A 15,309-nucleotide genomic window follows, 5' to 3' on the forward strand; every position below is an offset into this window, starting at 1 on the left:
AAAAAATGGTACAGAAACTGCTTCATCTATAAAAACAACAATAAATGTAATCATAAAATTAGTAAAATGGTCAGCCCCAATCAGCTGAAAACTGTCAAGCTGCCCTCAGCCCACCCATGGGTTACTGACTAGGGACAGTTTCATGGCAAAGCCCTTCTCCCTCCCCTGTGTCGGATGGCACCTACTTTACCTGCGGTTGAAACAAAACCCAGACCAGAACGTGAAGTGCAGGCACAGCCCAAACAAGAAAACCTAAGTTAATAGCATTTACAATTTGAGACCGACTACTCCACCACCGAAAAGTTTTCCTTCCCCCCCTCCCCAAGCCAACCCCCCCTTGCTCCAAAAGAGGCTGGACCTTAAAGGTTCATCCTGCAAGGTGATTGGCTGGCTGAGGAGCTTTTGGGTTACAGTAGGAGGCTGGAGGGGGGTTGTATAAAAGAAGAGACTGGGAGAGTTCTCAGCCTGTCTCCTTATAAGCGGAGCAGCTCATTGAGATCACTGCCGCAGCTGGGGAGAGTGGAAGCGATTATTATTGCATTTTTTCTTTTTTGGTCAGGTTTTTGTTTTTGTGTATGTGTGCAATCCACCCCCCATTTACAATACCAAACGAGGAAGAAGCGGCAGCAAAAAAAAAAGGGAGCGGACAAGGAGACAATAAACCACGCACGAAATCCAAAACTTTGCAAGGAATTTGCCACTTACCAGAGGCAAGCAAGAAAAAAAAAACAAACAAACCAGGACGATGGAACAGCCCCAGAAGTGCACGCACCAGAGCTGCCGAGCGGTCTGCACGAGACGCCCGGCGTGCTGGCAGCATGGGAGCAGCAGTCCCAAGGTAAGGCGCGCGCCGGGCAGAGGGGGGCAGGGCTGCTGGCGACGGGGAGTCGCCGTTCCGGGGCCGGGTTGATCCGTTTGGCTTGACCTTTTTGGAGCCGGTCTGGGGGAACCCTCTGCGGTGTGAATTGTGCGTTTCAAGCTCGGCTCGCTGGAGTGGAAATGTGAGGGACGGTGGGGAAAGTGTGCCAAATGCCTGAAAATTGAGAAAAAAGTTTGTTTTGTTTTTTTTTTTCCCTGCACCGGTGGGAAAAACAACCTTCTTCCCCTCCCCTCCCCCCTTCAGTTCTCCTCTACCTCCACTTTAGCGTAGGGAAGAAGTAAGACATGAAAGTTTTTTTTTGGAGAGGAATTTTTGAGCGGAATAAGGGACAAGGTCTGTAGATGAAAGAGCAGCAAAGGAGAATTTACTTTAAGTTGAATCGGAACAGTAAGCCACTAACCAGTTAGAACAAAAGTTTTGTTTTGTTTTTTCAGTGCATTTGAACCCCCTGCACCTCAGCCTCTGCCTGGGCAGGGAGGGGCATTTTTATGGAGGGTACACGTAAAAACCTCAGATTATGCCAACTACTTCATGTTTTGTTTTTAATTTTCACATTTAGATGTTTATGGGGGAGGGACCCCCTCTTTCCGTGTTTGAATCCCTCCAACCAGCAAAACCCTCCGAAATGTGCATTTTTTGGCCACTAGGGGGTGCTCAAATAACAGGCCAAGAGCGAATTCATCTTTCTGAAAAGCCTGAAACAGCAGTTTTTGTTTTCCTGTTGCTAATGCTGCAGCCAGAGACCCTAGCACAGGTTAAGCGAGAGAAGGGAAGAGGAAAAAACCAAAACATGATGAATGGCATAAATTGCTGGGTTTTAAACTATTGCTGAGCATTAAAAAAACACACACACAAACAAGAACTTTTCTGCCAACCTGACCCTATATTTAAGTTCACCTGGTTATCAGAGTCCCTGAAGGTGTTTGTTCATTCCTGCTTTGAAGTCCTAAAAAGATTGCTTGTGTGAGGGGAGCATCCCCAGGACGGATGAGAAAAGGCAGATCCTTGCCCGGATGGCTCTGGGGTTAGGTCGCTCGGCAGAGGGACCTGATGCCATTGCTCGTTCATTTCCCTGCCCCGGTGCACTCCTGATATCTGAAGTCCTGCATTGCTGAACATCAAGCCTGCAACTACCAGTTACGATGCACAGGACAAGAGGGGCAAATAAGTACCGGGTACTACATATCCCCAAGCCTAGATACGAGAGCAAATATTCAACCCCCTGGGTGCAGGCAGGGTGGCTGGGCCAGCGCTGGGATCAGGAAGCGCTTTTATTGTCTGCTCTAGTGATGACGCTGCACTATTTGACAGAACAGGGCTGTAATGCCGACATTGTAGAAGCTTTGTACAGTACCACTCTATGCACAGCTTGACAAGATCCCGTGCTTATGTGCAGAAAATCTGATTTGTGCACATGAACCATATTTCATGCACAAAAAAAAGGTTTGTGTAGAAAGCCTCGGTTTTATGCATATTTTCAGTTTTGTGCGCATATTTTAACTCCCATTGCAGAGAGAAAATGATTTTGAGCGTGTGTGTTTAAAACTTTTTTTTGTGTGTGTGTGTGTGTCGAATTTCTGCTCCGCTTATTACGTCGGTCCCCTAGACTTTGGGAGCAACAAACGTATTCTTGCATCGCTTTCAAGCGCAGCACCCTCTGGAGCTCGGAAAGGCATTCACTCCCGTCCCACTCCTCTTGCACGGATTGTGGACTCGCGGGGGAACCCTAGGCGTTCTGCAGCCCTGCTCACGCCCAAGATCCGGAGCTCCTAAGGGTCGCTGCGCTCCAAAGCAAAAAGGCAAGCCGAGGCTTGTCCTCTCTTGAACTACCCAGAGGGCCTCGGTTCCTTTTCTGCTGGCTGCTTTCATCGCACTGGGAAATAATACTTAACTAGTTAAGGGCCAGATGTCGGAAAAGGGGTTTTTCTGCTTTGTGTGCGGGGGTGGTGGTGGGAGGTGTCGTACATCTCGCGCTATCTCTCGCCCCCCCCCCCCAGATAGCACATAAATGTCCTGCATGCTTGCTTCCCCCCCCCCCCCCCCCCGATGTCCAGCCGGTCCGGACAGCCACGTGTATGTTAGGAATCTGTCGGACAATGAAGAGGTCAAGGGTGCAGACATCCGAGCTGTGGAAGAGTTCTCCCCAGGGTGCTGCGGAAATGCCTATTCTGTATTCTTTGTCCCCTGTTTGCTCAGATGTGTTCTCTTGACTGTGCCAGGGAGGAACGGGTCTGTAGCAGGGCAAAAGTGAGCTAGAGGAAGCCAACCCCATTACCTACTGCCCCCACAACCACTCCAGCCTGTTCCTGTCTGCAAGAGGGAAAACAACACATGAAGACAGCCCAAGAGTGAAAGTCATAGGCTGGTGATTGGGCCATTGTTATTTGCTGTTTTTTTTAATGTATATTTTTCTTGGCTAGACTTTTTCTCGGCAAGACTTTTTTTTTTTTTTTAATTTTCGGGAAAAGAACTTGGAAAGTGTATAGCACTATGCAGAGCATTAGGGAATTGGGGCATGTGAGAGGTGTATGAGTCTTAACATCCATAACTTAACTGTACTAGCAGATGTTGCTTTCTCTTTCATGATCCTGGGCCCTGGCATTAAGTCCGATGTAAAAATAAAGTTGGCGTAGATGAGGTTTCTTTTTTTTTTTTTTTTTAAGGCAATAGTGCTGCTAAAGAAACTTTTTTTTTTCAACCAATTCAGCCATCATTGCAAATTCATAAAACATTAGGCTATGCCATGCTTATTGCAAACAATTTAGTTCCTGAGGAGTTTCTGAAAGCTACTTCCACCAGATCAGGACTAAGTAAGCTGGGAGTGTCCATATGCAAGGTAGAATCATCCTAATTCACCTACCATATAAATACAGGGCCAGTGCAAAAGTGTTTGGTGCCCTAGGGCCTAGGCAAACCTTCGCTCATTCACCCCCCCATCCCAACCTTATCTCTAGCACAGCACTCCTTCCTACCAGTGACAGTGGCTCCAGCATTGCACGCCTTTCCTTGGTGGTATTGGTTCTGACTCAGTACCTCGCTGTGTCCTTATGCTGCTGAGATTTTGCCGCCTCTCGAGGTGACCACCTAATTTGCCTAATAGAAGCACCAGCCCTCTATAAATACAATCCAAAACCAAAGTGAATGCTGCAGAGAGAGAGTTTTTAAAAAAACAAACAGAGAGCCAGGATGACACCTGGGAACACCGCATGTATAGAAGATGGAAATCTTTTAAGAATGTAAACAGGAGAATTTGGAACAGAGGGAGCCAAGAAAGAGTAAGTTGATTAGTAATCATGAACAATATAGAGTCACTCAAGGCAAAGTGTTAGATTTCTCCAAATAGCCTTGGTCCTGTCGCTCTTTTCTTTGATCATTTTCCTAGATTTCATTTCATTCTCCCAGTTTCTTATTTTAGAATTAAAAAAGGTGTACGCTTATTTATTTATTTTAAATGACCGTAATAAAAAGGTCTCCTTCCTGCAGTCCATGCTCCAGTTGTCTGGACTGCAATGCCTGTAGGGATTTGGAGAATCTACTCACTGCTTCTGCTTTAAACCAGTAAAGCTTTTTTTTTTTATGTTTTTTAGCTTGACTGTTAGGTAGTAGAGCATTGTAAATTGAGCAGAGTAAGTTTTGAGGAGATGGATGAACACTCTTTCAGATCTCTGGGCCTTGTTCAATAAAGATTTCCTCCCCCCCCCCCCGCAGATACAAAATGGAAACAATGCTTGTTGAATAAGGCTGCTTGACAGATCTTTTTCCCTGAGACGTGGGGGCATGGCGCTTGGCCAGGTCCCAGAGGCAGAAAGGATCCTCTTGCAACGCTAAGCAATGTCACTTGAGGCAGAGCTTCAGGACACCTGGGATTGGCTAGGCCCACTCCTTAGCTTCTGCCTTGGGTCCTGGTGTTTTCTAACACTGGCCCTGGCACTCTTATCTACCTCATATCACCTTAAGCATGATTTCCTACCATGCACTCTTCTGACTTGTTTGTCTATGTTCTTTATAGCAAACAATTTGCTTTCAGGAGCCAGATTTTTTTTTTAGATTTGTTTCCCAAACCACTTAGTGATGAACCATGAAGCAGGGATTTTGGTTCTCCATATAAACTGTGACTAATGTCCTGAAAGGTAAACTTAATATGGGTGAAATTACACGTGACTCTCAAACGCAACATAGATCACAAATAGAATAAAATGAGAGCCTGTATTCATTTGCCAAAACCAATACAATCCGAATACGAACAACAATAATACACAAAGCATTATTGATACAAAACCACCGTGTGCAAAATGCATCACATTCATTCCACATTCACACCTTAAAAACATCAATCACCACAAAAACATAAATAAAACAATTGTCTTGTACATCATACCATCAATAATTGGAACAGTTGGAACTGTGGATTCATTATATTTACATGTCGTATGTCCCAACTGTGTGGATACATACAAACAGTATATAGGATAAGAATTATGAACTGGACCTCACACAGATTTATGGAAAGTAGTGTTGAAGATAAATATAACCAATAAAACAAAAAGGTACATGCAAACTAATTGGAGATGAACATACTTTAAAATTCAAGGATATTGGTTTACAGACCTAGTAATAAGGCCCAGGAGTAGTCTACCAGCAAATCAAATAGAGGAACATTCCTTGTATTTGCTGAAATGCTATCTACATACAGAATATATAATGACTCCATGGAGCTGCATTTTGTCTGTCCAGTGAATACATACACTTATTCCCTAGAAAGATGTTTTATCTCTCGAGTTCAGCCACCTTCCAGGTATCCTACGTGCTGGTTATTTTTGGTCTTTGTACTTTTGTGTGCCCACTGATGTTAGCAATTAAGATCATGTCTAATTTAGTTTCAACATGATTGTAGTTGTTAAGGAAAAAAGAAACACACAGTCCACACTTTCTGACCTAGAAAGGATATGCATGGCTTTAAGAAAAAAAAAAGGGAATTCTTAACAAAAAATATGACATGGACTCTGCCCTCCAAAAGCTCATGCTTTAATAAATTGGTTAGTCTATAAGGTGCCACTCGACTCCTTGCTACACCACACTAACAGGGCTATCCCTCTAAAGAATTTAAAATACATGGATTTATGTAATAATTTACTCAAAATTTATTCTAGCAATATGGTAATATGTTCAGGAGCTAAATATCACAGGCAAGGTTCACCAGCTGTGAGGGCTTCAGGTTGGTGATGTCTCATTGTATTATTCCTCCATTGAAGGAGCACAGACTACAGTACTTCATTGGTTCACCATTTGGGCCATATTCTGAGTTACATGGCCACATTAGCTTGTCGGTAATTTTATGGAGAACATAATTGCACATCAGCCTATTGATGCTCTGACGTGATGTCTGGGTCTTGACGTGGCTGCTTGGGACATTCAGTGTTCCAGGCTTAAATATGAAGAGGTTAAACCCCAAAGGTAGCACCTTCTTAAGGCTAAGATGGCACTGAGGTCACTTGCACAGGGATCATCTCCATGAGACCAGTATTGGGGGGGGGGGGGGTGGACGACCCTGAAAAACATATAACTTAACTCATCTGGCTAACTTCAGCTGGATATCTGGGATATTCAGTAGGATAAATGTCCCAGTAAATACTAAGGAGAAAGTTAAATGGGTTTACATATTCGGATAACTTGAAACTAAGTGGCTAGGGGGAAAACAAATTTCAGCTGATCCGGCCCCAGGCCTGATCTCCCCACTCTAGTGAATGCAAAGCCCCACCAAATTTGTAAGCATTGTTGCAGGCAATATTGACCCAAAAATCAAAAGTTTAGGCAAAGTTCTCATCAGAAGGGCACCCCTCTAAGACTCTTACCATGAGCAGGAGCTCAGAACATGCATCTGTCTCGGCACATCCAGCAGAGTCTCGGCCCGTTTTAGAGATGAGAATCCACACAAGTGATACGGACTTCTTTTTGAGGGGAGGGGGTTTGAAGCTCAGAAGAATTGGCCGGAGGATCAAATCAGCTGAATATTTGTTTTTTTTCCCCTAATGCTGCTCGACAGGCTATATCTTTTGAATAGAGCAGGCTAGATTGAAGTTACCAGGGGGAACACACTCCCAGATTATTTTAATTTTCTTCCTCCAGAATTATTATTATTATTATTTTTTTTTTTACAAGAAAATATATTTAAAATAAACTTTTTTTTGAAAAATACCCATGCTCAAAGATATAAACTGGCTACCCCTTTTCATTTGCAACTGGAATATAATCCTACGTTAGTCCGGTAAGGCCTGCAGGGCACGATGTCGGGCCATCTTGCTTACAATGTCTGTATATTCACACACCCACCGCCCTACACCTTCGGCTGCCCACGTTTGTGCTTGTCTATTGTGCTGTTACAGGGCTTACTCAGTCTGTTGAACTCTGCCACTGTTTTGGCTTCTGCCTCCTCCACTAGAAGCCCGTTCCAGGTGTCCACCACCTGCTAAGTGGGAAAAGTATTTTCTTGAATTCCTCTTGCATTTCCATCCCTTCAGCTTCATATGATGACCCTTTGCCCTTGAATTTCTTATTGTATGGAAAATAATACCTTCTGGTACCTTTTTATTAAAGCCTGCTTAGTTATTTGAATGCTTGTATCATAAACATGACGACAGGCCAAATGATCTTTTTCTCTCTAATCCATATGGTCTCTTTCTGCCATCATATTTCAAGGATGGAAAATACCTGGGCACTAAGTTGCTTGGATAACTAAAATTTGCGGCCTGGTGCCCACTGGAAGACTTGGGTCACAGAAGGCTGTGAATACTGCTGCCAGTGAGGCCTGCCCTCTGTCACCGAGTCACATCAGCTGCCACCAGCAAGGCCATGGCAGCTGTAGCCAGCAGGGTCCTATTGGGTGGAGGAGAAGAAGCTAAGGGAGACAGGTTTAGGAAGCAAGAGTAGTGAAGAGAGGAGGAAAATGCCTAGAAAGGGAAGGTGGAAGCAAAGTAAAATAAAAAAAAGCAAGAAAGACAAAACAAATAAAAGCAAAATAAATAAAACTATTTCCCTGGCTGGAAGCTTTCTAAATATATGTCTGCCCGATCATATCTCTCCTTTTGATATGTACACACAACAGAAAAGGGGGGTTATATTTTGCATCATTGACATTTTGAATTCCCATTCAGCAGTACCAGCCTGTAAACACTTTCCACATTTACACCTTTCAAGAAGCACCCGGTTTCCTGTTTAACAATAAAACTAACAGGATGTTTTGTTGTGGAAAAGTAATTAATTTACAAGGGGCGCAACATTTCATGTATTCTGCTAATTTATTTTGCATCACGGTTTAGAATATCGACCTGCTTTAACGTTAATGTCGTGGGCTCAACCTGTTTTTAGAAAGAGCAGTCACACATTTCAGGGGTATCCAGTAGGGAGTTCTGTTCTCTTTAAGGGTTTTATTGGTTATTTTGTACTATATATGTTCTCTTGTACATTGCCCAGTTGCTAGGCATAGGCGACTCATAAATCCAAATAGAGAGAGATCGACACCTTGCTTCCTCGAGAAGAAAGCATCTGGATATAGAATATCATGGACCGGGCCACCATGTCTAGCGTGGTTGCTTGTATGTTACAGTAGTATAAAGTGGACTCAAAGGGTGAGCAGGACACCGTTTCAAGCAGTCCTAATCGTTTTCCCACTCGCCTTGCCTCCAACACGATGCATACTGAATCTGCTCCGGGATTACATGCGGCCACTCTCGTCCAGTCACCCCCCCCCCCCCCCCCCCGCGTTTTGGATTTAGAAGGGAAAGCAGATGGGGGAATAGAAGGGAATGGGTTGGAGAAGGAATACAAAGTAGGGGAAGTTGGGGGCACAGAGTTTAATACTCTGGCCTTCCAAATTGTTCATCGATCTGCCCAGCTGTCTTTTTAGGATTCTTAAGTCAGATAATTTTTTTTTTTTGTGTAATAAATCAGTGTGTTTTCTGGGCCGCTCATCATGTTTGCGGTTCTTCAGCATATTACCCCTATAAGAACACAACTATCCCCTTCTTTTCAGTTGTTGCAGGGCTAGAATATTTTCCTCCATGGAGAGCAGCCAAATAACTTTTTTATCCCCAAAGACAAAACTGAAGCTTTTTTTTGAGAGCGAGAGGAAAAAAAAAACGTGGGCTTTATAGTGGATAAATTTATGGGTTTGCAAAGGGAAAAAACATTGATGCAAACCCCCTCCCAAAATAAAAACTGGATGAAGTGCTTCAGCCCCTGCACAGTGAGGCTTGCATCCTGATTGTGATGTCCTGGGCATGTGACTGGCACTGAGGCTTAAGCTGACACCGTATGCTTTAATGAAAGAGAGAGAGAGAGCTACTGATCACTAAGGGTTTGGCTGACTGAAGATTAGTTTCCCTTTCCCTATGATGGATCTGGTGCTTTAGGAACCTGGTGATCATCCTTTCTCCACATGGGACGCCAGAGGTTAAAGGTGAAGATGAGTTTTATTCCTACGTGGGATTTGGAGGAGAGGAGATGGGTTCATATCTGTAGGGAGTAGACCAGTAAGGGACCGAGGGATGTTTTGGATTTTACAGGTATGGTGACAGCCTTTCTGAGGAGGCAGTGTCTCCAAATAGGTTTGTTGTGCACATCCCATGGCAGGAATGGACTTCACCTTTAAGCCATGGTATATTGGCACAATCTAAATCTCTCAAATTTACTGCAAGTGTTCTTCTTAGTACTTGCGTTGGGAGGCTGTGGGAGTTGATAGATATACTCTAACCACTCTGTCACTCCTTCCAGCTCTCGCTCGCTCTCTCGCACACATCTGGAAGGAGTGACAGTGGTTAGAGTAATGACCTGGGAGTGGGAACAAGGGAAGTCTGACTTCTCCCCATGATACTCTTTGTGACCTTGGGTAAGTCAACTTATTTGTTCCCTCCGCTACCCACTTCAGTTGTAAGCTCTTTGGGAGAGGGACTTACTAACACTTCAATACTAATAATGCTGCCTTGAGCAGTATTTGGAAAGTGAAGGAGTGGCCCAGTGGTTAGAGCAGGAGGCTTTAAGCCAGGGTTCAAATCCCATTTCTTCCACTTATTTATTTATTTATTTATTTATTTTATTTATTAACTTTTATTTACCGACATTCGTGGAGCACATCATAGGCTCCTTGTGGACTTTTAGGCAAGTCACTTCACCCTTCAGTGCCTCAGGTCCAAATCTAGACGTAAGCCTTGAGTTTGGGTTTGGAAATACAAGGAGTCAAATCCAAATCTCAAAATGATGAAGTCTGTAGCCATACTGCTGCTGGACACCGTGGCGGGAAAACCAGAAGCACCTTTTGCAGGACACAACACCTTCTGATGTCTAATCAATAGCAATAGAAAGGGGGCTGGAATAAAGCACAGACAAGACAACCCTGGTGGTGGTTTTCAGTGATAACTTTCCACAGATGTGATGTCAGAACAGACTAAAAAGATTGTGTGGTGTGTGTGTTGTTTTTTTTTTCCTCCTCAACTGGTAACGACCTCTAAATTATCCTGCTTTAATCACAACAAGCTCACTGCAGGATGTGCGGTAATGGTCTTGTAACTCCCCTCCCCTGGCCCCTTTCTCACGCCCAAGCATTAAGAAACGCACTCTGGCATTTATTGCCTCTTAAGTAATATTTGATTGAGATCTCCTTTTGCTTTACACCCTTCCTGCGTGGCTGTTAATTGCCTGTGGATGCCAGGGGAAGGAATGAAAGCCCTGTTAAAAGTTTGGATGCTAAGGATGCAATGCAGAGAAGAGAGACAAGGCTAGGGGATCTGGCCCCCATACCCAGTGTATTATAAGCACCAAGGAGTAGCATTAGAAATCCATTTCTTCATGGAAAGGGTGGATATATGGAACGGCTTCCCAGTGTACATAGTGAAGGTAAAAGAGTAATAGATTTCAAGAATTATTGAACTGGATTTACGGAATATAAGTGCCAAAGATAAATCAAATAAATAAGAGCTGGAATAGGGATATTTGATTGCAAAGAAGTAAGCCAAGATCAACTGTGGTCTATGGAATTGACAAGGGAGGTAAATTGGGCAGACTAGATAGGACTTTAGGGCCTAAAAATATCTATCCTGAAGGACCGGAGGGTACATTAAGATACGATGTACAGTATTTATTTATTTATACCTTAAATGTTGAAGTGCCAAACACTTTTTTTTTTTTTTTACTGGGAAAGAATGTCTGAAATCAGAGGTTTTGATATGAGGCCTACGTGCATGTAAAATGTAGGCCAGCTTGTATGAATCGTACACTGAGAAGTAAGGCTGAAACTATGCTTTAGCTCCTCAACATCACTCTGGAATTAAAATGCTCTGGGCAGGTGTTAATTTAAGAACATAAGAACATGCCATACTGTCAGACCAAGGGTCCATCAAGCCCAGCATCCTGTTTCCAACAGTGGCCAATCCAGGCCACAAGAACTTGGCAAGTACCCTAAAGTCCTATCTAGTCTGCCCAATTTACCTCCCTTGTCAATACCATAGAGCTTGTAAAATTGAGCATCTGTTTTCCTAACCCGCTGACAGCCGACCTCTCATGGGCATGCAGTCAACCCTAGCGCCTCCTTGACAAGGTGAGCCCTCATTTAAATATTGCATGGCGCGCGTTAGGAAAGCGCGCACACTCTTATTGCATCGGCCCCCGCGAGCTGAGAACGGGGGGGGGGGGGGGGAGGATGGCCACGTGCAGAAGCACGAGTGGCTTGCCAGTGTATTACTGACTTCATGCCGCGCCATCCCCCCCCCCCCCCCCGGTGGTATCTGAGCCGGGCTGTGCACCGCTGCTGCTGTTCGTGGCTGAGGCCGTCTTTACCACGCTGTTCTTCTGCCACAGTGCAGCACCACTTTCCTGAGCTCCCACTGCTGAAGAGACTGCCTGGGCAAAGAATCTGTTGCTCCAGTGCCTCTGCTTGATGCCGGTCTCGGGTGGGGCAGGGGTTGGTTTGGAAAGGAGGAGAGGGGGAGAGAGAGGCAGAGAAGAAAGGTAATAACCTTTAAATGTTGGAGTAGTTACAAAAATGTGTGGCTCTTGAGCTCTTTGATTTGCTTTTTCAGCTCTTGGTCTGTTAAACCCCTGCCCTGGTGGGATATTATTTTGGTAACTGTTGGGTCCCTCGAGTTATGAATTTTTTTGGTCAGGATATGAATGTTGGTGGTGGGAAGGAGGCAGGCAGGGTTAATGGATAGAAAGCTCTTGTGATTTTATTCTGTGTGACATACAGAATTTGTCTGGACTTTGCTTTCAAGATGCTGAGGTCTTCTTACCAGTCGTCATCCCTAAATTTCTTCTCCCTGAATATTTTCACCTAAAAAGGTGGCTTGGGCAAGGGAATACATCTTTAAATCACCTATAATTGCTTTCTCTCTTATTAACCCGGGGTACAGCTTGGCTTTCACTCTTGGGTGCTATATTCCAAAAGCACACGTGGCCGTGGCCAGTAGCAAAACTCTCCCTGTATCCATTAGGTCTTAATATTCCTTAAGGTTCTTCCCTGAATTCCAACCCAGCCACCTTCTGAACAGGGGCACATATAACCTCACCCACACTGGACTGGCCTAGGCATATGGATTGTGATGTCAGCAATGAAATCACACATAGTATGTGCCATACTAAGAGGACATGTGACCGAATGGCTACAATTATTTTACCAATAGTTTTTATCCTTGAAGAGAGTTGCTTCAGTTTATTCTTTGACTGCAACATTTATCTTTTATCTTGTGAATTTATGTATTTGCCTGGTGCCGAGGCTCAAGGCGATTTACAACTAAAATATTCACAATAAGGGTACATACAACATCAGAATTTAAAAGATAAAATCATATAATGATACATAAGAAAATTCCATACTGGGTCAGACCAAGGGTCCACCAAGCCCAGCATCCTGTTTCCAACAGTGGCCAATCCAGGCCACAAGAACCTGGCAAGTACCCAAAAACCAAGTCCATTCCATGTAACCATTGCTAATGGCAGTGGCTATTCTCTAAGGGGCGGATTTTCAGCGCCCTGCTCGCCTAAATCCGCCCAAAACCGGGCGGATTTAGGCGAGCAGGGCCCTGCGCGCCGGTAAGCCTATTTTACATAGGCCTACCGGCGCGCGCAGACCCCGGGACTCGCGTACGTCCCGGGGTTTTCGGAGGGGGGCGTGTCGGGGGCGTGTCGGGGAGCGGGCCCGGTCGACGCGGCGTTTCGGGGGCGTGTCGGCCGCGTTTTGGGGGCGGGTACGGGGAGTGGCTATGGCCCAGGGGCGTGGCCGCGCCCTCCGTACCCGCCCCCAGGTCGCGGCCCGGCGCGCAGCAGGCCCGCTGGCGCGCGGGGATTTACGTCTCCCTCCGGGAGGCGTAAATCCCCCGACAAAGGTAAGGGGGGGGTGTAGACAGGGCCGGGTGGGTGGGTTAGGTAGGGGAAGGGAGGGTAAGGTGAGGGGAGGGCAAAGGAAAGTTCCCTCCGAGGCCGCTCCGATTTCGGAGCGGCCTTGGAGGGAACGGGGGGAGGCAGCGCGGCTAGGCGCGCGCAGGCTATACGAAATCGATAGCCTTGCGCGCGCCGATCCAGGATTTTAGTGGATACGCGCGGCTCCGCGCGTATCTACTAAAATCCAGCGTACTTTTGCTTGAGTCTGATGCGCAAGCAAAAGTAGGCTGATCGCGCTTCTTTTAAAATCTACCCCTAAGTGAACTTAATAGCAGGTAATGGACTTCTCCTCCAAGAACTTATCCAATCCTTTTTTAAACACAGCTATACTAACTGCACTACCCACATCCTCTGGCAACAAATTCCAGAGTTTAATTGTGCGATGAGTAAAAAAGAACTTTCTCCGATTAGTTTTAAATGTGCCCAATGCTAACTTCATGGAGTGCCCCCTAGTCTTTCTACTATCCGAAAGAGTAAATAACCGATTCACATCTACCCGTTCTAGACCTCTCATGATTTTAAACACCTCTATCATATCCCCCCTCAGTCGTCTCTTCTCCATAGACAACATAAGACATAGACATCATAGACAACATAGACAACATAAGACAAAAAAATGAAATCAACATATTAATTAAATATCAGGTAATAAGAGATGTGTGCAGGGAATCAAAAACTACTTTAAAAGGTTACATAAAAGCTAAACGAAATAAATCTTTTAAAAAGAGATTTAAATTGTTTTGGGCAGGTTACCATCCTCAGATCAAAAGGCAAGCTGTTCCAGCTTTTAGGAGCAGGCACAGAAAATGCTCTTTCCTGTGTCTTATCTAGTCTTGTTACCTTTTATGAGGTGGTATATCAAGGAGGCCTCTATTTGAGGATCTAAGAGCACGATTTTCAGCAAGGAGTTTACCCACGGAAATGAAATCCCGGTTTCAAAAAATTGTCCACTGTCACAGCTGTTGTAAAGAGGATGGACTGCTGAATAGGTGGCCAGAGTAGATCTCTCGGTACAGAGGAGGTATGCTCCCAAATACTAATACCAGTGATGAGACGAGCCGCTGAGTACAGCGACTACAGAACGGCTTTTAGATTGTATGCAGGTAGACCTAATAAAGCAGCATTACAGCGGTTGAGCAATGGAAGAATAAAGGCCTGTACAATGGTACGGAAATCCGAGGGGTATAAGAGGTTCTAAACCATGCACAATCGAAGTTTTTGTAAAATCCGCATATAATAATGGCCTTAATTTGAGGTTGAAAAGAAAGTTTGTAATATCTTTTGGTACAGGTACGAATATAGGCCAGGATTTATCATTCCATGCGGAATGATGAAGCCAGCGCTAAAGGGGGCGGGGCGGGCGATAGCCTGCAGCCAATCGCACCACGGCAGTGTGATTTCACCTGCCACGGTGCGGCCGGCTGCAGGGTATCGCGGGCATAGCGCTACCGTAAAAGGTGGTGCTATTGCCCGCGCTACTGCCGGCGATTAATGTTCGAAACATTATCGCCGGCAGCGGTGCCCCCACCGACTCCTCCCTATGCCTCATCTCTCTCCCTCCACCTAATTTAAATGTTACCACCTTGATAAGGGCCTTTTCGCGTCCCTTAGGCCCTAACGCACGCGATGAGTGTTTTAGAAAATAACCCCCCTTAGATTGTAAGCCCTCTGAGGAAAGGGAAAAACCATTCAGTATCTGAATGTAATCCGCTTTGAAGTGCTGAAAAAAGTGCAAAAGCGGAAGATTAAAAAAAAATAAATAAATAAATCTCAGAATAAAAATAATTTGGGATAAAGGCTCCATTCATGGTAGATCTCTGTGGCTGCCGCTCTCATTTTTGTTTTCCTCGATTTTTCCTTAAAAATGTTTCCTTACCTATTTCCACGGGTCGCAAGAGGAAGGTAAAAGCTCGGGTAGTAATTTGCACATGGACCAGTCTCTCAGCATGGTGGGTCTCCTTTCTCATGGCAGCAGGTATTCAGGTTTTAACCCCCTTTGGCCG

The 15,309-nt window shown here is 44.9% G+C and overlaps 1 protein-coding gene across 2 annotated transcripts in view; it reads left to right on the forward strand.

The window, feature by feature from the left end:
- Positions 1-593: 593 nt before the first annotated feature.
- IGF2 (insulin like growth factor 2) overlaps positions 594-15,309 on the forward strand; it is a 50,850-nt gene continuing 36,134 nt past the window's right edge. The window contains exon 1 of one of the 2 annotated variants that reach the window (XM_029582462.1): positions 594-838. In XM_029582462.1, coding sequence (XP_029438322.1) covers positions 746-838 — 93 coding nt within the window. In that variant the 5' untranslated portion in view covers positions 594-745. Of the gene's footprint in view, positions 839-9,236; positions 9,336-15,309 lie in introns of those variants that run through there. The other variant, XM_029582463.1, reaches the window with a different exon arrangement.

Source organism: Rhinatrema bivittatum, chromosome 17, assembly GCF_901001135.1.
Source record: "Rhinatrema bivittatum chromosome 17, aRhiBiv1.1, whole genome shotgun sequence".
NCBI classification, from domain to species: Eukaryota; Metazoa; Chordata; class Amphibia; order Gymnophiona; family Rhinatrematidae; genus Rhinatrema; species Rhinatrema bivittatum.